The sequence below is a fragment of the Nerophis ophidion genome, linkage group LG23, assembly GCF_033978795.1.
Source record: "Nerophis ophidion isolate RoL-2023_Sa linkage group LG23, RoL_Noph_v1.0, whole genome shotgun sequence".
NCBI lineage: Eukaryota > Metazoa > Chordata > Actinopteri > Syngnathiformes > Syngnathidae > Nerophis > Nerophis ophidion.
In genome coordinates this window covers 34,198,442-34,226,078 of record NC_084633.1, presented here as the reverse complement: position 1 = coordinate 34,226,078, position 27,637 = coordinate 34,198,442, and the positions used below count along the sequence as shown (strand labels likewise).

The 27,637-nt window shown below is 40.4% G+C and overlaps 1 protein-coding gene across 1 annotated transcript in view; it reads right to left on the bottom strand.

Annotated features, from left to right (window-relative positions):
* The window catches only part of LOC133541130 (glutamate receptor ionotropic, NMDA 2B-like), a 553,382-nt gene that overhangs the window by 121,365 nt on the left and 404,380 nt on the right, over window positions 1-27,637 (bottom strand). Inside the window, exon 8 of the mRNA XM_061884238.1 lies at window positions 4,613-4,727. Within this exon, the coding sequence (XP_061740222.1) occupies window positions 4,613-4,727 (115 nt within the window). The remainder of the gene's footprint in view (window positions 1-4,612; window positions 4,728-27,637) is intronic.

Here is a 27,637-nt window from a genome sequence, read left to right as displayed (position 1 = left end):
AAAAATAAATCAGGTACACACCTCAGAGTAATATATTTTGGGACTTGACACAAGTTACAGTTAGCATTTTAGAATGCTAAAATTAGCATTGTAGCTTTTTTTTTTTTTTTAGATCATTTAACAGATATACATCACAGCGCCAAATATTTTGTTACTTGACGAATGATACCTGTTAACATGTTAGCCTTTTTTTAAAAATCAAATTGTGTAGGCATACACTTGGTGCTTGATTCTTGCTAACATTAGCATGCTGGCATTTTAAATATTTTTTCAGGTACACACCTCAGAGTAAGATATTTTGTGATTTGACACTTGTTACAGTTAGCATTTCATCATGCTTACATTAGTATGATAGCTTTTTTTTTAGACTAATTTAGCAAGTATCTGCTTCAGCCTGAAATATTTTGTTACTTGATGAATGATACCGGCTAGCATTTTTTTTATAGCTAATTTTGTAGGTATACTCTTGGTGTTTGATTCATTCTATGGTTAGCATGCTAGCATTTAAAATAGTTTTTTAGGTACACATCTCAGAGTAATATATTTTGGGACTTGACGCATGTTACAGTTAGCATTTTAGAATGCTCAAATTAGCATTATAGCTTTTTGGAGCTCATTTAGCAGGTATGCACCACAGCATCAAATATTGTTTTACTTGATAAATGATACCGGTTAGTATGTTAGATTTTTTAAATTCAATTTTGGAGCTAGATTAATGCTAACGTTAGTATGCTAGCCTTTTAAACAGATTTTTCAGGGACACACCTCAGAGTAATATATTTTGGGACTTAAGGCATGTTACAGTTAGCATTTTAGCATGGTAACATTAGTATGGTAGCTTTTTTTAAGCTATTTCAGCAGGTATACACCTCAGCGTCAAATACTTTGTTAAAGAATGATACCTGTTAGCTTACTAGCTTTTTTTTAGTTAATTTTGGGACTTTATTCATGCTAATGGTAGTATTCTAGCATTTTAAACATTTTTTTTAGGTACACACCATAGAATAATATAGTGTTCTACTCGTATACACTCCGAGCAACATTTGTAAGTTTTACAATATAACTAAAACAATTCTTACTTACTAAAACGTCCCTTGTTTGACGTCTGTAGGAGCGTTTTCATGCATATTTAATCGTGTTATCGTAATGTGATGAAGCTAGAGTTGTTAGCGTGCTATGCTAACACGCTTACGCGTGTCTGTGTTAGTATTATTAACTTACAATGACATTCTTTTTGTACTGTTTCAGTTTCACAAATTCCTCAGTCAATTCACCAAAAGGTCACCGTGGAGTTATTGAGTCTGTTTAGCTGATTGGAGAGCAAGCTTGCACAGCTAATGGGTCCATGACAACGACTTCTGTTTTGTTTGATCAGCCGTTTTACTGCCATGTTGTTGTAGAAACAATACGGTTATGTAAATAAACATTTACATAATCATTTTGTGAAAATAACGTTTATTTCCGCGGCTTTTAATCTGGTTTGGCTAGTATATGGAAAATATTAGTTTTCCCTAAAATTTACCGGGTGCTGCTTGTACTCCGGAAAAATAGCGCAATTAATTAGTCCAACACTGTTCAAACTGTGTGTAATGTTACAGTGAACAAAAATATCAGACATAATTGTTAAATAAAACCTCTGCCTTGTTTTTAATGAATACTTAGGCCTACTACGCTACTGTATTGTAATGCTTGTCATTATGGTGATACCTGGAGAGCCAGGTGTTTTCTGAGTTGCTACTTGGTAAAAAAAAAAAAAAAGAACAATTTTTGAAGAACCTATTTAAAACTATTAATATTTAAAATACTTTAAATATTGTGTTGATATTGTTACACCGTAAATATGCATACAGAAATGGATAATCAGGATGGACATAAACAAGATAACACTACTACTTACAGTCAGCTGTGTTTTCTTAAAGTGACACACACACACACACACACACACACACACACACACACACACACACACACACACACACACACACACACACACACACACACACACACACACACAAACAAAGAAAATATATTTATGTTTGAACTGGAAATCGTTGTTATTTTTTACAATAGCTCATTTGGAATTTGACGCCTGCAACATGTTTTTAAAAAGCTGGCGCAAGTGGCAAAAAAGACTGGGAAAGTTGAGGGATGCTCATCAAACACTTAGTTGGAACATCCCACCGGTGAACAGGCTAATTGGGAACAGGTGGGTGCCATGATTGGGTATAAAAGCAGCTTCCATGAAATTCTCAGTCATTCACAAACAAGGACGGAGCGAGGGTCACCACTTTGTCAACAACATTTCTCAACCAGCTATTGCAAGGAATTTAGGGATTTCACCATCTAGGCTCCGTAATATCATCAAAAAGTTCAGAGACTCTGGAGAAGTCACTGCACGTAAGCGATGATATTACGGACTTTCGACCCCTCAGGCGGTACTGCATCAAAAAGCGACATCAGCGTGTAAAGGATATCACCACATGGGCTCAGGAACACTTCAGAAAACCACTGTCAGTAACTACAGTTGGTCGCTACATCTGTAAGTGCAAGTTAAACTCTACTATATGTGGTCCTCTCCAAGGTTTCTCATAGTCATTGTCACCGACGTCCCACTGGGGTGAGTTTTTCCTTGCCCTTATGTGGCTTCTGTACCGTGGTTGTCGTTATGGCCTGTGCAGCAGTTTAGATTGATTGATTGATTGATTTATTGATTGATACTTTTATTAGTAGATTGCACAGTTCAGTACATATTCCGAACAATTGACCACTAAATGGTAACACCCGAATAAGTTTTTCAACTTGTTTAAGTCGGGGTCCACATTAATCAATTCATGGTACTTGAGATTTAGGGCTATACTGTATAAATAAACATTGATTGATTGATTGATTGATACTATGCAAAGCCAAAGCAATTCATCAACAACACCCAGAAATGCTGCTGGCTTCACTGGGCCCGAGCTCATCTAAGATAAACTGATGCAAAGTGGAAAAGGGTTCTGTAGTCTGGCAAGTCCACATTACAAATTGTTTTTGGAAACTGTGGACGTCGTGCCCTCCGGAACAAAGAGGAAAAGAACCATCCGGATTGTTCTAGGCGCAAAGTGTAAAAGCCAGCATTTGTGGTGGTATGGGGGTGTATTAGTGCCCAAGGCATGGGTAACTTACACATCTGGGAAGGCACCATTTATGCTGAAAGGTCCATACAGGTTTTGGAGAAACATATGTTGCCATCCATGCAACGTTATCATGGACGCCCCTGCTTATTTCAGCAAGACAATGCTAATCACACATTACAACAGCGGGGCTTCATAGTAAAAGAGTACGGGTACTAGACTGGCCTGCCTGTAGTCCAGACCTGTCTCCCATTGAAAATATGCGGCACAATAAGAAGCCTAAAATATCACAACAGAGACCCCGGACTGTTGAACAACTTAAGCTGTACATCAAGCAAGAATGGGAAAGAATTCCACTTCAAAAATGTGTCTCCTCAGTTCCTGCTCAAAGGCACCTTCACCAGTCCGATAGCATCTAATCAGAGTGGCGTCTGTAAAGCGTCGGGCTTAAAATGCTTAAAAACTGAAAATGTGATGATGAGGAACGCAGATATCGCGGTCGTGACTAAAACTGCCACAAACTTAAGGAAACTGTTGGTTGTTAAAATGTAAAACCTCCTTGTAAAATGTTCCAGTACAAATACATTATTTTTTGGGCCAAAGGGCGGCAAGCAACGCATTGAAAGAGTCATAATATGATTCTGTTATCTATATTTAAACATTCTCTGTGGTCTAAATAACATGTAATGATGCTTTGGTCAAAATGTTGCCTAATTTATGTTTTACACACCATTTTCGAGCCACTTTGTTTTTTTTTTGTGGGTTTATTTACGTGCCTCCACTTGGACAGTTTTTAGCGCTTCCAAAGCAAGTCCACCGACAGATTTAAGTTAGAACTGTAAGCTACTTTGTATTAAAAATGGCAACAACGGAGGATGAATGCCCCACAACAAGAAGATTGAGAAAAAGGAGCGGATTATCGACTACAATGGCGGACGAGCGCGCATTTTTGGGATTTACGCAGATCCCAAACACACATCGGCAGGTACCAGAAGGTAAGAAAAGTCGGTTGTGCAATATATCGTGAAACAAAACGTCAGATAATGTCTCCTAATAAGCGTCATTTTTGGGGTCCACCATGGTAATACCATACGTTGCAACACAGTACGTCTGACTGTGGTAGACGTAATACTGGCTTCGCAGCTTACCAAAGTCGTACTAAAACATTTTGACACAATTCTGAGCGCCGTGTGGACTGTTCTATATTTTCAATGAAACATCAAAGTTTTGCTGTGGCTTGCTTACGGGTACTTGCCAGCGTCTTTTATTGAACAGGCTTCAACCTGCAGTCCACCTGTATCTCTTGTGTGTGACTGGTCACACTTATCATTACACCACGTACCTAATAAAATATATTTGAGGTGGGTGAATACAACCAGAAATAACACGTACATTAGGCGCACTGAGTTATAAGGCACACCTTTTGAGAAAATGTAAAGATTTTAAGTGAGCCTTATAGTCCGCAAAATTCGGTACACACACAAAAAAAAAACACTTACTCTGTCCCACTGTCGGTCTTTGTTGAGCAGAATGATGACCAGTTTGGGGTGCATCTGGTAGCCGTCCTCGCTGAAGGACAGATTACGGCCCTCGAACGTTACATTCATCAAGTACCTGAGCAGAGTAAAACGCAGAAGAGAGAAAATCACTGATTGAAATATATCACAAATAGATGAACAGTGTACGGTTATCTCAAAATCCAGGGGCCAGATCTGGCCCCGCCACGAATTTTTTAGTAGCCCGCAAAGAGCCTGTATATAAGTGGTGTCAGAACTATGGCCTGCGAGACGTCATGAGTTCCATAAAGCATCGCACCGCATAGTGCTTTCAAATTATTCTTCGGTACCTATATATATATATATATATATATATATATATATATATATATATATATATATATATATATATATATGTATATATACACACATATATATAAATATATATATATATATATATATATATATATATATATATATATATATATATATATATAGGTACTTACTAAATACAATTGCATTTATTTTAAACTGCATTATTATCTAATAATGTAAATATCTTATTATATAGAAAATAACCATGAACTTCATCTTTAATACTGTATTTCCTGACAATGTCTACGATCAGATCACCAAACTAACGACGTGTCCGGAGAAGTCCACACCCACTCGGGCACCCGGCATCACGTCCTCTGGTTATGCCGACTTCATTCAAGTGATCGCCTCGCCGCTGCGTGCACGATCTTGGCGCTGTTCCGTCGCTGGCAACACCACGGCGTTGTTGCCGTCAGGTGAATGAATCTCGCCTTTTGTCCAACCACACACACGTCTCTCATACGGCGATTATAGTGAACACGCGGGGGCGTGTGCAAGAGCGTGTGCATGGGAATATTTATGTCAGGTGAACTCAAATCACCCTCCCTACACACACACACACACACACACACACTTACACGCACGTTCGGTACTTGTGAGGACTTGACTTTTTACATAATAACCTCTGACCTTAACATTGGTAGCCATTTTTTCCCCCTTCACCGACACTTTAAGTTCACGTCTCAAAACGCCTTTTGAAGGCGCGTCCTGAGACGAGGGAGGAAGGAGCAGAATGTCGTCGAGCGTGGAGTCTAAAACGCCAAGCGGTCCCCACAGTGTCGTAAACGCGTAACACAAACACACACTTGATTCTTTCACTCCCCATGTACTCTCTGTCTCTCAACCAGCCTCCCCCCTCCTCTCTCTGACTGTTGCCATGGAAACACTCTACCTCATGACCATAGCTACCATATTATTAATATATACTGTATATCTATATGTAGACGGACAAATACGTGCAAGATAACATACTTTACGTAATAACCCGCTAACACCAGTGCCTTTAAAGACTTCCTGTATCATTTCGATGGACCGCCACGGGTGTTCGAGTCCACGTGCCCCATCCCACGGAGCTTTGGCGCCCGGACAGCAAGCATAAATCAGGAGCCATTTACAAAATGACTTCCTGATCTGGACTGGGCGGGCGATGGTACGGGTCCGGGCCGCCGCGCGGCGCCGTCGCCGGCCGAGCGAGACGCGAGCGTGCGGGCGTTGCCATGGCAGCCACGGCCACTGTGACTTCCGAGCCCATCCGCAGCGTCACTATGGCAACGGTAATCTCTCAGAGGGCGGGCGGGAGCGAGACGGGGAGAGTGTGATGGGATTCACAGAAGGAAAATAGGGAAAGAGGACAGGTTGCCGCGAGTCAACTGTCTTCTTCTTTCTTTGTTTGCCTCATGTTGTCGCTCTTGCGTCATCTTGCGCGTTACCTTCTGCCTTTTGATTGGTCCTTTAATCTCTATCTCGCTCTGGTGGTACGCTAAAAAAACACTTGAATAAATATTCAAACACAGTGTTACTGGTCAGACTGTGCAATGTTACAGTGAACAAAATTGTTAATAAAACATCTACCTTGTTTTTAATGAATACTTGGGCCTACTACGCTACTCTATTTTAATGTTGGTCATTATGGTGGTACTTTCCGAGGTGGTACTTAGTGTAAAGCGTTTGATGATGTCATGATCCGTGGTCCGGATCATGTTTTGTGTTTTCTGTTAGTTTTGGACTCCTTTAGTTCCTGTTTGTGCACCTCTGAGTTGTTACCATGGCTACGTATTGTTTTCACCCGCCTCTTGTGTTCTGGACGCTCACCTGTTGCTAATCAAGAGACATAATTTAAGCCTGCCTTTGCCAGTCAGTCGGTCTGGCTTCTTTGTTTGCTTCACGTTACTGTTACTTGAGTGTTCCTATCTCTGGTCTATGCTATGAGATAGCCCTAGCATCCAGTGCTAGGGCTTGTTTTTCTGTTTTTGGTGCTTCGTTGGTTTTCGAAGTTTAAATCATGTTCCTCCCTGCAAGTCCTGTCCGGAGTTGTCCGTTTGCATCCCGGGAGAACGAACTGCATAAACCCAGCCGTAGTTATTTTTATTGCCATTTTCATAGTTTTTTTTTTAAATGAGAAAAATACAACTTATTTTATCGTTCAAAATGTAAATGCCTCTTTGTGCTTATATTTTTGTTATTTTACATCGTTAAAGTTTTACAAATGAAAAAAGGGTAAAAACTCATTGGACAAACTTGATTGTACCAAATAATTCCGGGTAGATTTTGGTCGGGGAATTTTCTTTTTTATAAATGCAAATTGAAAAAATAAAAATTACTAGTTTATTTGCATTTCAATTTAAAATACAACAAAATTTAAGAAAAATGTAAAAGTATTGTTCTTTTTCACTGTCATAGAGCAATAACTCGACCTTTTTCCATTTTAGATTTGTACATAATAAAATTAAAATAGAATAGAAAGTACTTTATTGATCCCTGGGGGATCAATAGAGTACTTTCTATTCACCAATCCGAAAATCACCCAAAAACTTGTACTTTGGAGACGTTGAACTAACATTCCACCAATCAAACGGAGTCAAGCAGTCACATGACTCTGTTCTGCCAATCTAACATAAGCTTTAGTGACATTTGATCACATTCTACCAATCAAACAGAGCCTAGCAGTCACATGACTCTGTTTCACCAATCCAAGGTATGTTTACTGACGTTGGACTCCATTAAAGTCAAAGTTAAAGTACCAATGATTGTCACACACGCACTAGGTGTGGTGAAATTTGTCCTCTGCATTTGACCCATCACCTTTGATCACCCCCTGGGAAGTGAGGGGAGCAGTGGGCAGCAGCGGTGGCCGCGCCCGGGAATCATTTTTGGTGATTTAACCCCCAAATTCAACCCTTGATGCTGAGTACCAAGCACGGAGGTAATGGGTCCCATTTTTATAGTCTTTGGTGTAAACTTACGACTTACCGATCTCAGGGCGGACACTCTAACCACTAGGCTACTAAGTAGGTTCCACCAATCAAACAGAATCTAGCGGTCACATGAATATGTTTCACCAATCGTGACTAAGCTTTGGTGACGTTAGACTACATTCTACCAATCAAACCGAATCTAGCAGTCACATGACTTGGTTATACCAATCCAACTTAGGCTTTAGTGACATTTGACTACATTTCACCTATCAAACAGAGTCTATCAGTCACATGACTCTGTTTCACCAATGGTAACTAAACTTTGGTTACGTTAGACTACATTCTACCAATCAAACAGAGTCCAGCAGTCACATGACTCTGTTTCACAAATCCATCGTAAGTTTCAGTGACATTGGACTACATTCCACCAATCAAACCGAGTCTAGCAGTCACATGACTTGGTTTCACCAATCCAACTTAGGCTTTAGTGACATTTGACTACATTTCACCAATCAAACAGAGTCTATCAGTCACATGACTCTGTTTCACCAATGGTAACTAAACTTTGGTGACGTTAGACTACATTCTACCAATCAAACAGTCCAGCAGTCACATGACTGTGTTTCACCAATCCATTGTACATTTAGTGACATTGGACTACTTTCCACCAATCAAACCGAGTCTAGCAGTCACATGACTCGGTTTCAGCAATCCAACTTAGGCTTTAGTGACATTTGACTACATTTCACCAATCAAACAGAGTCCACCAATCAGATGACTCTGTTTCACCAATCGTAACTAAGCTTTGGTTACGTTAAACTACATTCTACCAATCAAACAGAGTCCAGCAGTCACAAGACTGTGTTTCACCAATCCATCGTACGTTTAGTGACATTGGACTACTTTCCACCAATCAAACAGAGTCTAGCAGTCACATGACTCGGTTTCACCAATCCAACTTAGGCTTTAGTGACATTTGACTACATTTCACCAATCAAACAGAGTCCACAAATCACATGACTCTGTTTCACCAATCGTAACTAAGCTTTGGTTACATTAAACTACATTCTATGAATGAAACAGTCCAGCAGTCACATGACTGTTTCACCAATCCATCGTACGTTTAGTGACATTGGACTACTTTCCACCAATCAAACCGAGTCTAGCAGTCACATGACTCGGTTTCACCAATCCAACTTAGGCTGTAGTGACATTTGACTACATTTCACCAATCAAACAGAGTCCACAAATCACATGACTGTGTTTCACCAATCGTAACTAAGCTTTGATTACGTTAAACTACATTCTACCAATCAAACAGAGTCCAGCAGTCACAAGACTGTGTTTCACCAATCCATCGTACGTTTAGTGACAATGGACTACTTCCCACCAATCAAACCAAGTCTAGCAGTCACATGACTTGGTTTCACCAATCCAATTTAGGCTTTAGTGACATTTGACTCCTTTTCACCAATCAAACAGAGTCCACCAATCACATGACTCTGTTTCACCAATCGTAACTAAGCTTTGGTTACGTTAAACTACATTCTACCGATGAAACAGTCTAGCAGTCACATGACTGTTTCACCAATCCATCGTACGTTTAGTAACATTTTACTACTTTCCACCAATCAAACCGAGTCTAGCAGTCACATGACTCGGTTTCACCAATCCAACTTAAGCTTTAGGGACATTTGACTACATTTCACCAATCAAACAGAGTCCACCAATCACATGACTCTGTTTCACCAATCGTAACTAGCTTTGGTTACGTTAAACTACATTCTACCAATCAAACAGAGTCCAGCAGTCACATGACTGTGTTTCACCAATCCATCGTACGTTTAGTGACATTGGACTACTTTCCACCAATCAAACTGAGTCTAGCAGTCACATGACTCGGTTTCACCAATCCAACTTAGGCTTTAGGGACATTTGACCACATTTCACCAATCAAACAGAGTCCACCAATCACATGACTCTGTTTCACCAATCGTAACTAAACTTTGGTTACGTTAAACTACATTCTACCAATCAAACAGAGTCCAGCAGTCACATGACTCTGCTTCACCAATCGAAACTAAGCTTTGGTGACATTTGACTACATCCTACCAATCAGAGTCCAGCATTCTTCCATGCCAGGATTAACAAGCTGGTGGTATGATAAAATAGAAAACCATTTTTTTGAAAAGTGTCATGGCGAGGACTTTGGAGTGGTTTGTTTTCCCGTGGTGCAAAGCGATTGGACTGGACACGACGTGAAGGTAATGACATCTTTAACTATTATTAACTCAAAAAAGGAACAAACAAAAGGTGCTCACAGAGCATGTTCAAAACTATGGATATAAAACAAAAACTTACACTATGGCATGAATAACGAAAAACTTACTTGGAACGAGAAAGGAACATGGATAATCGGCATGGATTACAAGGGTATGTCGAGGGTGAGTAGAAGGTGTGTAGAGGGTGATGTCGCCAGGCTGAGTGCCTGGCAACTACAGGCTTAAATGCTGTGGTGATTGACAGGTGCATGAGTCCAAATGAACCAGGTGCGTGACATGACAAGTAAAAACTAATTGGTAGTCATGGTGACAAAACAAACAAGAGTGCGCAAAAACAGGAACTAATGGAGTCAAAAACTAAACAGAACATAACTAAACAGAACATGATCACAAAGACATGACAAAAAGGAGTCAGAATGTTCCTAAGATTAGACCTTTTAATTACGCGACATGACGCAAGTACATCTCGACAACCGGTAGCTGCGTGACAATCGGCCACTGACCTACTCATCTCTGTTGCTCTCTATTTGCGACCGCCCAGTTTGAGTTGGTTTTCGATGTGCGTCATCGTTTTCTCTGCGCGGGGTTATTTTCCATGACATAGTTCACATCGAAAAATTCGGGTCTGTTTTTAAAGACGACGAAAAAAATCAACAAGCAAAGCTTACATCCCAATAACGTAAAGAAACATATGTGACGATAAGTTAATATCACTTTAACTCTATGTCCTCGAGTTTGTGTATATTCTAATAGAACATCTAGTGAATTATTAACTCATATTATGTCCTACATATGGTGAATTTTTATATTCAACTTGGAGAAAGCGAACCACCTGGTTTAAGTAAATAATGGTTGAGCCCTTAATAAATTGAGGAGCCTTAGTTTGACATTCGCATTTGGACGGGGTTAACTCTCTCACGAGAAGAGGCAACAAATTCAGACTTCGTAATGCAAAAGGGATAGCTCTATCCTGAAAGAGAGACTCCATGTTTATCTTATGGTATACATATGTTGTCTTCCCAGTCACTTACACAGGAACATCTCCTTACATGGTCAGGTTGTACTCTCCTGAATTAGTATACACCCAGACAGAGGAAGAAGGAATATAAGACTGTGGTTCGGCTCCTCCAGGTTAGGAGAGAAACATTTTCTTGACCTGGCCTCCTCCAAGAACTGCAGTCCTGTATAATGATGCCCGCTTGCAATAAGGCAACTTTTGCTTCCGTAAAGAGTTTCCGATGTCTCTTTTCATCAAGCTGCACTGCCGTGTTGCCCTTCTGTCCAGACAAGGATGACAGGACCAGAAATAAATGTATATGAAAAGCTGTCTTTCTTAGATTTAGTCCAGAAGCTCGAGCATCTCAAAAAGGCAACGTTTACATTCGAAGCAAGTATGAAATAAAAAGCGTGCAGAGCGAGAGACACGTCACTCTTTACGCACTGAATGCAGTCCGGGTGTCAGCTCAGTTCGGAGGGGGGGGAGAGCAGATTTCAGTGAAAAAGAAAGTAGACTATGGTGCTTAAGGAGTCGATAGTTTTAAGGAAGTAGAAAGAGAGAGGAAGAGATACAAATTTACAGAGATCTGGTCAGAGTGTGCAATACCGATACTGGCTGATTGTTTTGGTCTCGTTTAGTAGCCAATACTACTGTAGTACTAATGTACTGTAATGTACTGTAGTATCGATATCAGCCAGTATCGATATCAGCCAATCAGCCAGTATCGATACCGATACTGGCTGATGGTTTTGGTCTCATTTAGTAGCCAATTCTACTGTAGTACTAATGTACTGTAGTGTACTAATGTACTGTAATGTACTGTAGTGTACTAATGTACTGTAATGTACTGTAGTACCCGGACTGAATACAGTCCGGGTGTCAGCTCAGTTCAGAGGGGGGGAGAGCAGATTTCAGTGAAAAAGAAAGTATACTTTGGTGCTTAAGGAGTCGATAGTTTTAAGGAAGTAGAAAGAGAGAGGAAGAGATACAAATTTAAAGAGATCTGGTCAGGGTGTGCGATACCGATACTGGCTGATTGTTTTGGTCTCCTTTAGTAGCCAATACTACTGTAGTATTAATGTACTGTAATGTACTGTAGTATCGATGTCAGCCAGTATCGATATCAGCCAATCAGCCAGTATCGATACCGATACTGGCTGATTGTTTTGGTCTCATTTAGTAGCCAATTCTACTGTAGTGTACTAATGTACTGTAGTGTACTAATGTACTGTAATGTACTGTAGTGTACTAATGTACTGTAATGTACTGTAGTACCCGGACTGAATACAGTCCGGGTGTCAGCTCAGTTCGGAGGGGGGGAGAGCAGATTTCAGTGAAAAAGAAAGTAGACTTTGGTGCTTAAGGAGTCGATAGTTTTAAGGGAGTAGAGAGAGAGAGGAAGAGATACGAATTTACAGAGATCTGGTCAGAGTGTGCGATACCGATACTGGCTGATTGTTTTGGTCTCGTTTAGTAGCTACTGTAGTACTAATGTTTTTTTTGTGAGTTGCCCCATGTTAATGGCTGGAAATGATTAATTTAGGGCATAATTATGTAGAAAATGCTTTGTCATGATAACACTAAGCCAAGATGCGAATGTTGTGTTTAGTAGTTTGGACACTGTGGAGGGAGATTTAGCCAGCGATGCCTGCAGGAGCAAAGGTCACCGCCTCTGTCTATGGCGCTGAGGACAGAGCACCGTCAGACGAGGGGCGTGGCAGGGCTGACGGCGAGACACAGCTGGCAGGTGATTGGATTTCACAGGTGGTACGCGTTAATCTAACCATCTGTGGTCTTTAACAGCGAGCGGCCGGGAGCAGGAGGGGAGAGAGGATACGGACGTGACTGAAAAGCCACGTTCTGCTGGAGAAAAGACTTTGATAAAGCCTATGTACATTGAAACTGTGTTCAACTCGGCACGGCTGGCTCTTGTGAAGTGCATGTCTTAGACTTAGACTTAGACAAACTTTATTGATCTAAAAGGAGAATTGTTCCCCGCTGTAGCTCATTTTCAAAGGCTGGAAAGGATAATGTACAAACGGGCACAAAAAGAGGGCGGATACTAAAGGTATGGACAAAAAAACGTACCATAGTAGCAATATAAAATGTAACATATATGTAATATTTACAAACACCGTTTCCATATGAGTTGGGAATTTTGCAAATCATGTTCAACCCATATTCAGTTGAATATGCTACAAAGACAACAAATTTGATGTTCAAATTGATAAACTTTTTTTTTTTTCAACTAATCAATAACTTTAAAATTTGATGCCAGCAACACGTGAGCGGAGACCCCGGACTGTTGAATGAATGAAGCTCTAAAAAAAACAAGAATGGAAAATATTCCACTTTCAAAGCGTCAACAATTAGTTTCCTCAGTTCCCAAACGTTTATTGAGTGTTGTTAAAAGAAAAGGTGATGTAACACAGTGGTGAACATGCCCTTTCCCAACTACTTTGGCATGTGTTGCAACTATGTAATTCTAAGTTAATCATTATTTGCCAAAAAAAAAAAAGTTTATGAGTTTGAACATCAAATATCTTTTCTTTGTAGTGCATTCAATTGAATATGGGTTGAAAAGGATTTGCAAATCATTGTATTCCGTTTATATTTACAAAAAACACAATTTCCCATGTTATTTACTCAGTATATAATACTGTGTATAATACAGTGTATTATACACCCTTGTTGTAAGTACTTTTACTTGAGTACCAACTCTAGGAATGCTGTGGTGAAATGTATATAAGTAAGAAGAAAAAAAAATCGAATAACTTATAATAAAAAAAACAACAACAACGAAATAACCGATCGAAACACTGGTTGTTGCCATGGCAACCCCGGCTGCACTACCCTGCAGTGTCTTCATCAACCTTCTCTCTTCACGAGATGGTGATATCACTGAATTACGTGCCCCGACCCGCCCTATCGTACGTTTCCCTCGACACCATTCCCCTGTTGCCTTCAAAAAAAAAAAAAAGATAAAAAAAAAAAGATTAAAAAAAACAACAAAAAAACGCGTAACAGCCGCGGCGTTTCTCCACCTGTGGAGCAAAAAGTCGGCAAAAGGCACAGGGTTCCACGTGTGTGCACACAAAACAGCCGGCGGCTACACAACGCCGTGGCCTGACACAGATACGTTTCAGCGCCTGTTCCCGTGTGAATAATGGAGGAGGGGTGTGAAATATTGATAAGGCAGTTTTAATAAATTAACCCTGTCATGAATTAGTCATGCTTTACACTTCATCGCAATTACTGTGGTGCAATGTAAAAAAAAAAAAAAAAAAAAGATTTATATCGCGCTTTTCTAAACACTCAAAGTGCTCACAGAGAAGTGGGACTCTACATTCATTCACACCTTATGGTGGTAAGCTACATCAGTAGCCACAGCTGCCCTGGGGTAGACTGACGGAATGTACTTGTTATACTTCAATGTGCCACATTTACGTGTGTATTCACCGTGTGTGTGTGTGTGTTCTGGAAATGCCGACTTAATGTGGACATCGCTCGGTTTACACCAAGGGTCCCCAAACCTTTTGACTCGGGGGCGGCATTGGGTTGAAAACATTTTTGGACGGGGGCCGGGCTGTAAAAAATATATCAGGTCAGGAAATAACACAGAGGCGATTTCATCCCCTACAAGCCTGTTTCGCAGGTTTCCCTGCTCTTCAGGGGATTTTATAATCACGAAAGCGGTAGAAAATGGATGCATTTATAATAAAACCCACTGAAGAGCAGGGAAACCTGCAAGGCAAGGGATATTATAATAAAATATATAATAAAATCCCCTAAAGAGCAGGGAAATCTGCAAAACAGGCTTGTAGGGATGAAATAGCCTCTGTGTTTTTTCCTGATCTAATGTATATTCCGTTCGACCCCGGTATTGAGTAAAGTATAACGGATAAACCACAGTAACCTCATTTATGTACATAAATACATATATACATATATATATATATATATATATATATATATATATATATATATATATATATATACATAAATATATATATATATATACATATATATATATATATATATACATATACATATATATACATAGATACATATATATAAATAAACATATATACATAAATACACACATATATATATATATATACATATATGTATATACATATATATATGTATATACATATATATATACACATGTATATGTATAAATATATATATATATATATATATATATATATATATATATATATATACATATACATATATATATATATATATATATATATATATATATATATATATAACTATATATATATATATATATTTTTTTTTTTATAGTCTTTGGTATGACAAAAACAGGTCCCCCTAATGGGAAACCTTTTTAAATGATAGTCAGATCCATTCTGAAGTTTGTTGTCTTGGCATTAATAGTAGTGTGATTCTGTATGGTATCCATCCTTGGTTAAGACTATTATCCAAACCCTGTTTCCATATGAGTAGGGAAATTGTGTTCGATGTAAATATAAACGGAATACAATGATTTTCTGGCTTTTGAACTTTGCTTCGATAACAGTCTGGATGGTTCGCTTCCTCTTTGGTCCGGATGACACAATGTCGAATATTTCCAAAAACAATTTGAAATGTGGACTCGTCAGACCAAGGAAAACTTTTCCATTTTGCATCAGTCCGTCTTAGATGATCTCGGGCGCAGAGAAGCCGGCGGCGTTTCTGGATGTTGTTGATAAATGGCTTTCGCTTTGCATAGTAGAGCTTTAACTTGCACTTACAGATGTAGCGACAAACTGTATTTAGTGACAGTGGGTTTCTGAAGTGTTCCTGAGCCCATGTGGTGATATCCTTTAGATATTGATGTCGGTTTTTGAAACAATGCCGTCGGAGGAATCGAAGGCCACGGTCATTCAATGTTGGTTTCCGGCCATGCTGCTTACGTGGAGTGATTTCTCTAGATTTTCTGAACCTTTTGATGATATTATGGAGCGTAGATGTTGAAATCCCTAAATTTCTTACAATTGCACTTTGAGAAACGTTGTTCTTAAACGGTTTGACTATTTGCTCACTCAGTTGTGGACAAAGGGGTGTACCTCGCCCCATCCTTTCTTGTGAAAGACTGAGCATTTTTTGGGAAGCTGTATTTATACCTAATCATGGCACCCACCTGTTCCCAATTATCCTGCACACCTGTGGGATGTTCCAAATAAGTGTTTGATGAGCATTCCTCAACTTTATCAGTATTTATCGCCACTTTTCCCAACTTCTTTGTCACGTTTTGCTGGCATCAAATTCTAAAGATAGTGATTATTTGCAAAAAAAAAAAAGTTTATCAGTTTGAACATCAAATATGTTGTCTTTGTAGCATATTCAACTGAATATGGGTTAAAAAGAATTTGCAAATCATTGGATTCCGTTTATATTTACATTAAACACAATTTCCCATACTTGCCAACCTTGAGACCTCCGATTTCGGGAGGTGGGGTTGGGGGGCGTGGTCGGTGGCGTGTCGGGGCGTGGTTGGGGGCGTGGTTAAGAGGGGAGGAGTATATTTACAGCTAGATTCACCAAGGCAAGTATTTTATATATATATATATATATATATATATATATATATATATATGAAATACTTACATACATACATATACATATATATATATATATACATAAATATATATATATATATATAAAAATTAAAAATAAATACCTGAATTTCAGTGTTCATTTATTGACACATTTACACACACATAACACTCATTTACTAATTGTTGAGTTAAAGTTTGAATTGTCCATCCTTGTTTTTCTAACCATATGCATGTACAGTAAATGGCAGAATTGTCCTGTTTAACAGTGTCACAACATTGCTGTTTACGGCACACAAACTGCTTTACTTTAGAAGAAAACAGACTGCTGTTGTTGTGTGTTGTTACCGCGCTGGAAGGAGGTAAATCCATCCATCAATTTTCCACCGCTTATTCCCTTTTGGGGTCCCGGGGGGCGCTGGCGCCTATCTCAGCTACAATCGGGCGGAAGGCGGGGTACACCCTGGACAAGTCGCCACCTCATCACAGGGCCAACACAGATAGACAGACAACATTCACACTCACATTCACACACTAGGGCCAATTTAGTGTTACCAATCAACCTATCCCCAGGTGCATGTCTTTGGAGGTGGGAGGAAGCCGGAGTACCCGGAGGGAACCCAGGCATTCACGGGGAGAACATGCAAACTCCACACAGAAAGATCCCTAGCCTGGATTTGAACCCAGGACTGCAGGACCTTCGTATTGTGAGGCAGACGCACTAACCCCTCTGCCACCGTGAAGCCCCGGAAGGAGGTAAATGAAACTGCCTAACAATAAACCCACATAAGAAACCAGGAAGTCGCCCTCGATCGTTCTATAGTCATAACGTCATTGGGCAGACATGGGAAAGCGGACGTGAAAACAGGCTGTCGACACGTAACTCAGGTCCGCATGGTCGGGAGATTTTCGTGAGAAAATTTGTCCTGGGAGGTTTTCGGGAGAGGCGCTGAATTTCAGGAGTCTCCCGGGAGGGTTGGCAAGTATGCAAGTTCCCAACTCATATGGAAACGGGAATTGTATTTTTTTTTTTGTATTTTTAGTGTTCCTTAGGATGACATTTTCACACGGCATGATTATAAAACATCATTACCTTAAAGTATGATTCACACAGCGGCGTGCAGTCAGGGAAAGAAAAAAAATGTAAAAACAAAAAAAATATATTATATTGTTATATGTATCCAGTGATTATACCAGGGGTAGGGAACCTATGGCTCTAGAGCCAGATGTGGCTCTTTTGATGACTGCATCTGGCTCTCAGATAAATCTTAGCTGACATTGCTTAACACGATAATTATGAACAATTTCGCTGGAATTCACAGTGCTAAAAATAAAGTTCAAAATATAAAACATTTTCATGCATTTAAATCCATCCATCCGTTTCCTACCGCACCTGTTCAAGAAGTTGCATCAATGGTAAGAAGTATTTTATGTCACGATGGGTTTGGGGTCGCAGCTTGCTGCGGTGTCTTTCTCCCTAGAAGGCAGACAGACTACTCGGGACATGGCATTTAGGTAAAAACATGACTTAATTTAAACTAAAAAAAGATACAAACAAAAATCGCTCACAGTGGAGGCACAACTTGGGCTGAGAAGAAAGCTAACGCATAAACAGACTAAGAACATAAATCAAACAAAACTTACTTGGCATGGCATGAAGCACGAAACTATGGCAAGGCATGAAACAAGTCAGCACAGAGCAAGAAAAGATCACATTGACGCCAGGGCGACTGACTGGCAAAGACAAGCTTAAGTGCTGCCTCTGAATAGTGCTCGGGAAGCAGGTGAGCAGGCATTGTGTCCACCAGAGACAGGTGGACAAAATGAGTAACCAAGGAAACCAGACAAGGGAGTGGAAAAAAAAACAGGAACTTAAAGAGTCCAAAAGACAAACAGCACATGGCCTAACAAAAACATGATATTTTATTTATTATTGGTTAGCTTCAGAATAACAATGTTATGAAAAAGAATAAGAGACTTATTATACTTTAAAAATGTTGGTCTTACTTAAAAATGCACGCATTTAGTTGTATTCAGTGTTAAAAAATATGATATGGCTCTCACGGAAATACATTTTGAAATATTTGGCTTTCATGGCTCTCTCAGCCAAAAAGGTTCCCGACCCCTAGATTATACTATAAAGTTATTTTCCATTTAACTTCACCAGTTTTAGGTGATTTTTATTCAAAATCGCTGAATTTTCACATTTGCCGTTCAAATACAGAGAATTACAGCCAGTTGAGCCTCCCCGTGGATTGCGCAATGACTCGGTTAACTGCTGGCCTGCTGTGCACTGAGACTGTATTGCTATAAGAATTATTTTATACATATCCATAGTTTAGTTAGCTGAGGTATATAATGTACAGTGTATTTTGTCAACAACTGTATGTGTGTAACTTATTTCTTGTGCTGGGCAATCATAAAACTGCTGCAAAGACCCATTATGTGAGTCACCTGTTCTCCGGCCTCCTGGTGGTAGAGGGCGCTAATGATCCCAGAGATTATTCTTGTACTACTCGGCTAGGCCTGGGGACATCTGAAGCTGGTATGATTTAAAGTTGTCGTTTGCCAGCATGTCGTTAAAACAACCGTCCAACATTTTACAACTAATTGTAAACTTATAGGTGCCGATGTTGAGATATTAAGCCGAGTTGGTAAGTGAATTTGTTTGCTAATAGTAGCTACTAGCCGTACCCATGTATTTTCTATGGGCGGTTGGCATCGAGTTTTATCTTGTTTCCTCCTATGTTTCTGATCTGATTGAATTTATATTTATGTCGTGTCTTTATTTCGGGTACTTAAATATGGTGACTGAGTATTGGGGCGTTTTAAGGCCATCTGCATTTTTGAAGGGGAACATTATCACAGTTTCAAAATGGTTAAAAACAATAAAAATCAGTTCCCAGTGGCATGTTGTATTTTTTGAAGTTTTTTTCAAAATTTTACCAGTCTCCAATATCCCTAAAAAAAGCTTTAAAGTGCTTGATTTTCGCTATTTGCGATGCCACTATCCAGTTCCCTGTGACGTCATACAGTGCTGCCAATGTAAACAAACAATGGGAATACCACGTCAAGATATAGCGACATTAGCTCGGATTCAAACTCGGATTTCAGCGGCTTAAGCGATTCAACAGATTACGCATGTAATGAAACAGATGGTTGGAGTATGAAAGTGTTGAAGAAGAAACTGAAGCTATTGAGCGAATAGCTATTGACGCTATTCATAGCCATAGCATGGCCGAATAGCTGCGTTAGCATCGCAGGTAAAATGTGCGGACCAAACAATCGGGACTTTCGTATTTTGTGATAATGGAGCAACTTAAATCCGTCGATTGGTAAGTGTTTTTTTCGCATTAAAAGTGGGTGGAAGGAAACGTAATATAGTTGCAAATGCATCTGCAGGTTATCGATACATCTCTGTGACATGTCTGCTTTAGCACCGCCGGTAAATAACATGTTAGCATCAATTAGCTGGCAGTCACGCCGCGGCCAAATATGTCTGATTAGCACATAAGTCAACATCAACAAAACTCACCTTTGTGATTTCGTTGACTTTATGGTTGCAAATGCATCTGCAGGTTATCCATACATCTCTGTGCCATGTTTGTCATCGCCGGTCAAATGTGAAAACACTACAGCACATTCAATGGGGATCTGGCGGCAGACACTTTCGCATCTTCGGTGCAACTTGAATCCCTCCCTGTTAGTGTTGTTACACCCTCCGACAACACACCGACGAGGCATAATGTCTCCAAGGTTCCAAAAAATAGTCGAAAAAACGGAAAATAACAGAGCTGAGACCCGTGTGTGTAATGTGTAGAAAATGAAAATGGCCGCAGTATTAACTCGGTGACGTCAGGTTCTGACGTCATCGCCACCAGAGCAATAATCAGAAAGGCGTTTAATACGCCAAAATTCACCCATTTGGAGTCCGGAAATCAGCTAAAAAAATATATGGTCTTTTTTCTGCACCATCAAGGTATATATTGACGCTTGCATAGGTCTGGTGATAATGTTCCCCTTTAAGTGGTGAAACTTCCTATAAGACAGGGGTAGGGAACCTATGGCTCGGGAGCCAGATGCGGCTCTTTTGATGACTGCATCTGGCTCTCGGATAAATCTGAGCTGACATTGCTTAACACAATAAGTAATGAATAATTCCGCTTGTAATCACAGTGTTAAAAATAATGTTCAAAATATAAAACATTCTCATGCGTTTTTAATCCATACATCCGTTCAAGAAGTTGCGTTAATGGTAAAAAGTTATTTAGTTATTATTGGTTAGTGTGGGGCTTGCCCTCCTGGGGGTTCTTCAGACCCCCAAGCACCGACATGAGAGCCTGTTTCAGGGTTACAATATTGTTTTATTTTTCAATAAGTCTCTCAGTTGTTTTCCAGCAATTGTATTTCCAGCCCAACCCCATCTCTCCTCCTGGCTGCTGTTTATAACAGAGCGACAGGTGATTAGATAACAAGGCCCAGGTGGGCCATCTACGCACCTGTCGCTGCAAGCCTGCAGGCCACGCCCCCTCCACAGTTAGTTTCAGAATAACAATGTTATTACAAAGAATAAGAGACCTATTATACTCTAGAAATGTTGGTCTTACTTAAAAATGCACGCGTTTAGTTGTGTTCGGTGTTAAAAAAACAACTATTATATGGCTCTTACGGAAATAGATTTTAAAATATTTGGCTTTTCGGCTCTCTCAGCCAAAAAGGTTCCCGACCCCTGCTATAAGAGGACGGCTGTCGTGCTGTATTATGAGGATCATGTCATATTTAATTTGAACTTATTTTTTTTTTAATGGTCCTCACTAGTCACGTGCAAATTTGTGTGAATTATGCAAAATTATTTAAAATTGGTCCCCATGAACCATACTAAGTCTTTTTCCCCAGGGTCCCCAGTATGTATGATGAGCACATTACTTCATCAATCCAGAGATTTAAAGACATGTATGAGCTAACTGGGCAGTGGACATTTTCCCAATTTTTTTTATGCCTCCACCACCTGTAGAAAGGGTGGTCCCCACAAGTCATGATCAAAAATGATAACCGGAATGTGTGTGTGAGTGTGTGTGTGTGTGTGCATGTGGACTCTGACTGCAGAAAGCGTGTATGTTGTGTTAGCGGGTGAGCCAAGACAGAGCAAGGAAAGGACAGTTGATGTCTAAAAAGGTTGACTTTTCCCACAGAAGCTGGACGTGACTTAATTAAAACCAGCCCTTAATAGGATTATTTAGAACATTGGTGAGCGCCGGTGCATTTGAAGGCAACGCGTTTAAGCCGATTTGGTTCCTTTGTTTGCACATTTGGGCGCAGGACGATCGCTGATTCGATCATTTGCTGTCGATTGCGTGGACTTGATTGCAGCCACCAATCCGGAATGGAGTGCAGCACCAAGCAGAGGCGCCGTATAGTCGGTCGTCTGTTTACGAACTCCAAAAGCAGTGAGGTTGTCTCGTTGTGTAAATGGTAAATAAAAACAGAATACGGGCCGGCATAGCTCGGTTGGTAGAGTGGCCGTGTCAGCAACTTGAGGGTTGCAGGTTCGATTCCCGCTTGTGCCATCCTAGTTACTGCCGTTGTGTCCTTGGGCAAGACACTTTAACCACCTGCTCCCAGTGCCACCCACACTGGTTTAAATGTAACTTAGATATTGGGTGTCACTATGTAAAGCGCTTTGAGTCACTTGAGAAAAGCGCTATATAAATATAATTCACTATAATTCACAATACAATGATTTGCAAATCCTTTTCATCTTATATTCAATTGAATAGACTGCAAAGACAAGATATTTAATGTTCAAACTGGGAAACTTTTATTTTTTGCAAATATTAGCTCATTTAGAACTTGATGCCTGCACAGGTTTCAAAAAAGCAGGCACAAGTGGCGAAAAAGACTGAGAAAGTTGAGGAATGCCACAGGTGAACAAACTAATTGGGAACGGGTGGGTGCCATGATTGGGTATAAAAGCAGCTTCCATGAGATGTACAGTCATTCCCAAACAAGGATGCGGCGAGGGTCACCACTTTGTCAAAAAATGCCTGAGCAAATCGTCCAACAGTTTAAGTACAACATTTCTCAACAAAGTATTGCAAGGAATTTAGGGATTTCACCATCCACGCTCCGTAATATAATCAAAAGGTTCAGAGAATATGGAGAAATGTTGCCATCCAAGCAACGTTATAATGGACGCCCCTGCTTATTTCAGCAATGCCAAGCCACGTGTTACAATAATGTGGTTTCATAGTAAAAGAATGTGAGTACTAGATTGGCCTGCCTGTCTCCCATTGAACATGTGTGGCACATTATGAAGTCTAAAATACCACAACGGAGATCCCAGACTGTTGAACAACTTAAACTGTACATCAAGCAAGAATGGGAAAAAATTCACGTTTAAAAAAGTGTCTCCCTCAGTTCCTAAACGTTTAATGAGTGTTGTTAAAAGGAAAGGCCATGTAACACAGTGGTAAAAATGCCCCTGTGACAACCTATTTGCAATGTGTTGCTGCCATTAAATTCTAAGTTAATGATTATTTGCAAAAAATAAAGTTTCTTAGTGTGAACATTGAATATCTTGTCTTGGCATTCCTCAACTTTCTCAGTCTTTTTTGCCACTCGTGGCAGCTTTTTTTGAAACATGTTGCGGGCATCAAGTTCCAAAGAAGCTAACATTTGCAAAAAATAACGTTTTCCAGTGTGAACATTAAATATCTTGTCTTGGCATTCCTCAACTTTCTCAGACTTTTTTGCCACTCGTGCCAGCTGTTTTGAATCATGTTGCGGGCATCAAGTTCCAAATAAGCTAACATTTGCAAAAAATAACGTTTTCCAGTGTGAACATTAAATATCTTGTCTTGGCATTCCTCAACTTTCTCAGTCTTTTTTGCCACTCGTGCCAGCTTTTTTTGAAACATGTTGCGGGCATTAAGTTCCAAATAAGCTAACATTTGCAAAAAATAACGTTTTCCAGTGTGAACATTAAATATCTTGTCTTGGCATTCCTCAACTTTCTCAGTCTTTTTTGCCACTCGTGGCAGCTTTTTTGAATCATGGTGCGGGCATCAAGTTCCAAATAAGCTAACATTTGCAAAAAATAACGTTTTCCAGTGTGAACATTAAATATCTTGTCTTGGCATTCCTCAACTTTCTCAGTCTTTTTTGCCACTCGTGGCAGCTTTTTTGAATCATGGTGCGGGCATCAAGTTCCAAATAAGCTAACATTTGCAAAAAATAACGTTTTCCAGTGTGAACATTAAATATCTTGTCTTGGCATTCCTCAACTTTCTCAGACTTTTTTGCCACTCGTGGCAGCTTTTTTTGAAACATGTTGCGGGCATCAAGTTCCAAATAAGCTAACATTTGCAAAAAATAACGTTTTCCAGTGTGAACATTAAATATCTTGTCTTGGCATTCCTCAACTTTCTCAGTCTTTTTTGCCACTCGTGGCAGCTTTTTTGAATCATGGTGCGGGCATCACGTTCCAAATAAGCTAACATTTGCAAAAAATAACGTTTTCCAGTGTGAACATTAAATATCTTGTCTTGGCATTCCTCAACTTTCTCAGTCTTTTTTGCCACTCGTGCCAGCTTTTTTTGAAACATGTTGCGGGCATCAAGTTCCAAATACGCTAACATTTGCAAAAAATAACGTTTTCCAGTGTGAACATTAAATATCTTGTCTTGGCATTCCTCAACTTTCTCAGTCTTTTTTGCCACTCGTGCCAGTTTTTTTTAATCATGTTGCGGGCATCAAGTTCCAAATAAGCTAACATTTGCCGTTTATTTACCGTTTACACAACGTGACAACTTCACTGCATTTGGGGTTTGTAGTTTATTTTGGAATTACCGTAAAATACGGACTGTAAGCCGCTACTTTTTTTCCCCTAACTTACGAACCCTGCGGTTCACAGAACGGCGCGACTATTTATTATAATAATAATAATACAAACAAGCGACAATAAAAGGTGTGTCATTGTTTATGCTATGGCGTCGTCTTTTGGACAAGTTTGCTCTCTTCTCGAATAGTTTCTGTTGCGGCGAAAATATTTGGAGCCCCCACCATGGGGGGGGGGCTTTGGGGTTGAGGTGGGGGTTGGCGGGTTGGGGGAAGGAGGGGGGTTGGTGGTAGCGGGGGTGTATATTGTAGCGTCCCGGAAAAGTCAGTGCTGCAAGGGGTTCTGGGTATTTTGTCATGTTGTGTTACGGTGCGGATGTTCTCCCTAAATGTGTTTGTCATTCTTGTTTGGTGTGGGTTCACAATGTTAAAGTTGTTTAGTTAAAGTTGTGTGACCTGTATGGCTGTTGACCAAGTATGCCTTGCATTCACTTGCGTGTAATAGCTGCACATATTATGTGACCGGGGCGACACGCTGTTAGTATGGTCGTCGTCATTAGCCATGACGATGACTTCTGTTTTGTATAATCAGCCGTTTTACTGCTGTGTCATTTTGGAAACAATTAAGGTGTGTAAAATATTTACAGTGTAAATAACCAATTTAAAAATGAATGTACACTATATTGCCAAAAGTATTTGGCCACCTATGCAAATGATCAGATTCAGGTGTCATAATCACTTGGCCCGGCCACAGGTGTATGAAATCAAGCACTTAGGCATGGAGACTGTTTTCTACAAACATTTGTGATTTCCAGCGTGGAACCGTCATCGGATGACACATGTGCAACAAATCCAGTCGTGAAATGTCCTCGCTCCTAAATATTCCAAAGTCAACTGTCGGCTTTACTATAAGAAAATTAAAAAGTTTGGGAACAACAGCAACTCAGCCAGCAAGCGGTAGGCCACGTAAACTGACAAGAGAGAGGTCGCCGACTTTCTGCACAGTCAGTTGCTACAGAGTTGCGCCAAACTTCATGTGACCTTCCAATTAGCCCACGTACAGTACGCAGAGAGCTTCATGGAATGGCTTTCCATGGCTGAGCAGCTGCATCTAAGCCATACATCACCAAGTCCAATGCAAAGCGTGGTATGCAGTGGTGTAAAGCACGCCAACAAAGGACTCTACAACAGTGGAGACACCTTCTCCGGAGTGATTAATCATGCTTTTCCATCTGGCGATATGATGGACGGGTCTGGGTCTGGAGGTTGCCAGGAAAACGGTACATTTCGGACTGCATTGCGGCGAATGTGAAATTTGATGGAGGAGGAATTATAGTGTGGGGTTGCTTTTCAGGAGTTGGGCTTGGCCCCTTAGTTTCAGTGAAAAGGAACTTTGAATGTTCCAGGATACCAAAACATTTTGGACTATTCCTTGCTCCCAACCTTGTGGGAACAGTTTGGAGCAAGCCCCTTTCTTTTCCAACATGACTGTGCACCAGTGTATAAAGCAAGGTCCATAAAGACATGGATGACACAATCTGGTGTGGATGAACTTGACTGGCCTGCACAGAGTCCTGACCTGAACCCGATAGAACACCTTTGGGATGAATTAGAACTGAATTAGAGCCAGGCATTCTCGACCAACATCAGCATGTGACCTCACCAATGCGCTTTTGGAAGAATGGTGGGAAATTCCTATAAACACACTCCACAACCTTGTGGACAGCCTTCCAAGAAGATTTGAAGCTGTATTAGCTGCAAATGGTGGACGTATTGAACATTTGGGTTAGGAATGGGATGGCACTTCAAGTTCATATGCGAGTCGAGGCAGGTGGCGGCTTATAGTCCGGAGCGACTAATACACGGAAGCATATTTGTTGTCCCTAAAATTGTGTGGGTGTGGCTTATATACCGGTGCGCACTACAGTCTGGAAAATACGGTACATAAAGACCTACACCCCACTTGCAAGAATGCAAAATGGTTTTCTTCTTGCTTGGCTCGCAACAAGGAATAGAATGGGTTTCCATGGCCGAGCGGCTGCATCTAAGACCATAATAATAATACATCACCAAGTCCAATGCAAACCGTGGGAAGCAGTGGACTTCCCAATAACAAGAACAACAACAGCAAGAGTAAACTAAAAAAAAAGTAACAGCAGCTTAAAACTAGATAACAGCAAGTGGAATAAACCCAAAGGAGATAAAACAGAAGAGATGAAAAGAAACAAAGAGGAGAATGGGAGGATACAATAAAAACAAGAGAGTAAAAATAACTGGGGAGCATCCTGATCTCGTTCTAGTCAAGAGCAAACATACAAACAAAAAAGGTGAATATAAGGTACGCTCAGGCCAAACAAGTTCTAAACGGGTCCACCAAGCTTAAAAAGCACTTGGCACCTCCCCAAGTCCAAGCTCATTGGGAACCTGTCCACAGCCGGCGAGGTCAGCGGCCCGCCTGTCAAACTCATGATCCTCACATCGCCCCCTTCCGTCAGCCGGCCTGCCCGCTATCTCCACTTGTCACGTTGCAGGCTTCTGTGGACTTCATTTGCTCATGGCAGCAACCGGGCCAGAGCCTCTCAAAAACGCTCTTTAAATAAATAAATGATAAATGGGTTGTACTTGTGTAGCGCTTTTCTACCTTCAAGGTACTCAAAGCGCTTTAAAGGGGAACATTATCACCAGACCTATGTAAGCGTCAATATATACCTTGATGGTGCAGAAAAAGACCTTTTTTTTTTTTTTAAACGATTTCCGAACTCTAAATGGGTGAATTTTGGCGAATTAAACGCCAAATGGGAGTTTGCCCAACCAGTCTACATGTGCTTTGTGGACTTGGAGAAGGCATTCGACCGTGTCCCTCGGGAAGTCCTGTGGGGAGTGCTCAGAGAGTATGGGGTACCGGACTTTCTTATTGTGGCGGTCCGCTCCCTGTATGATCAGTGCCAGAGCTTGGTCCGCATTGCCGGCAGTAAGTCGAACACATTTCCAGTGAGGGTTGGACTCCGCCAAGGCTGTCCTTTGTCACCGATTCTGTTTATAACTTTTATGGACAGAAT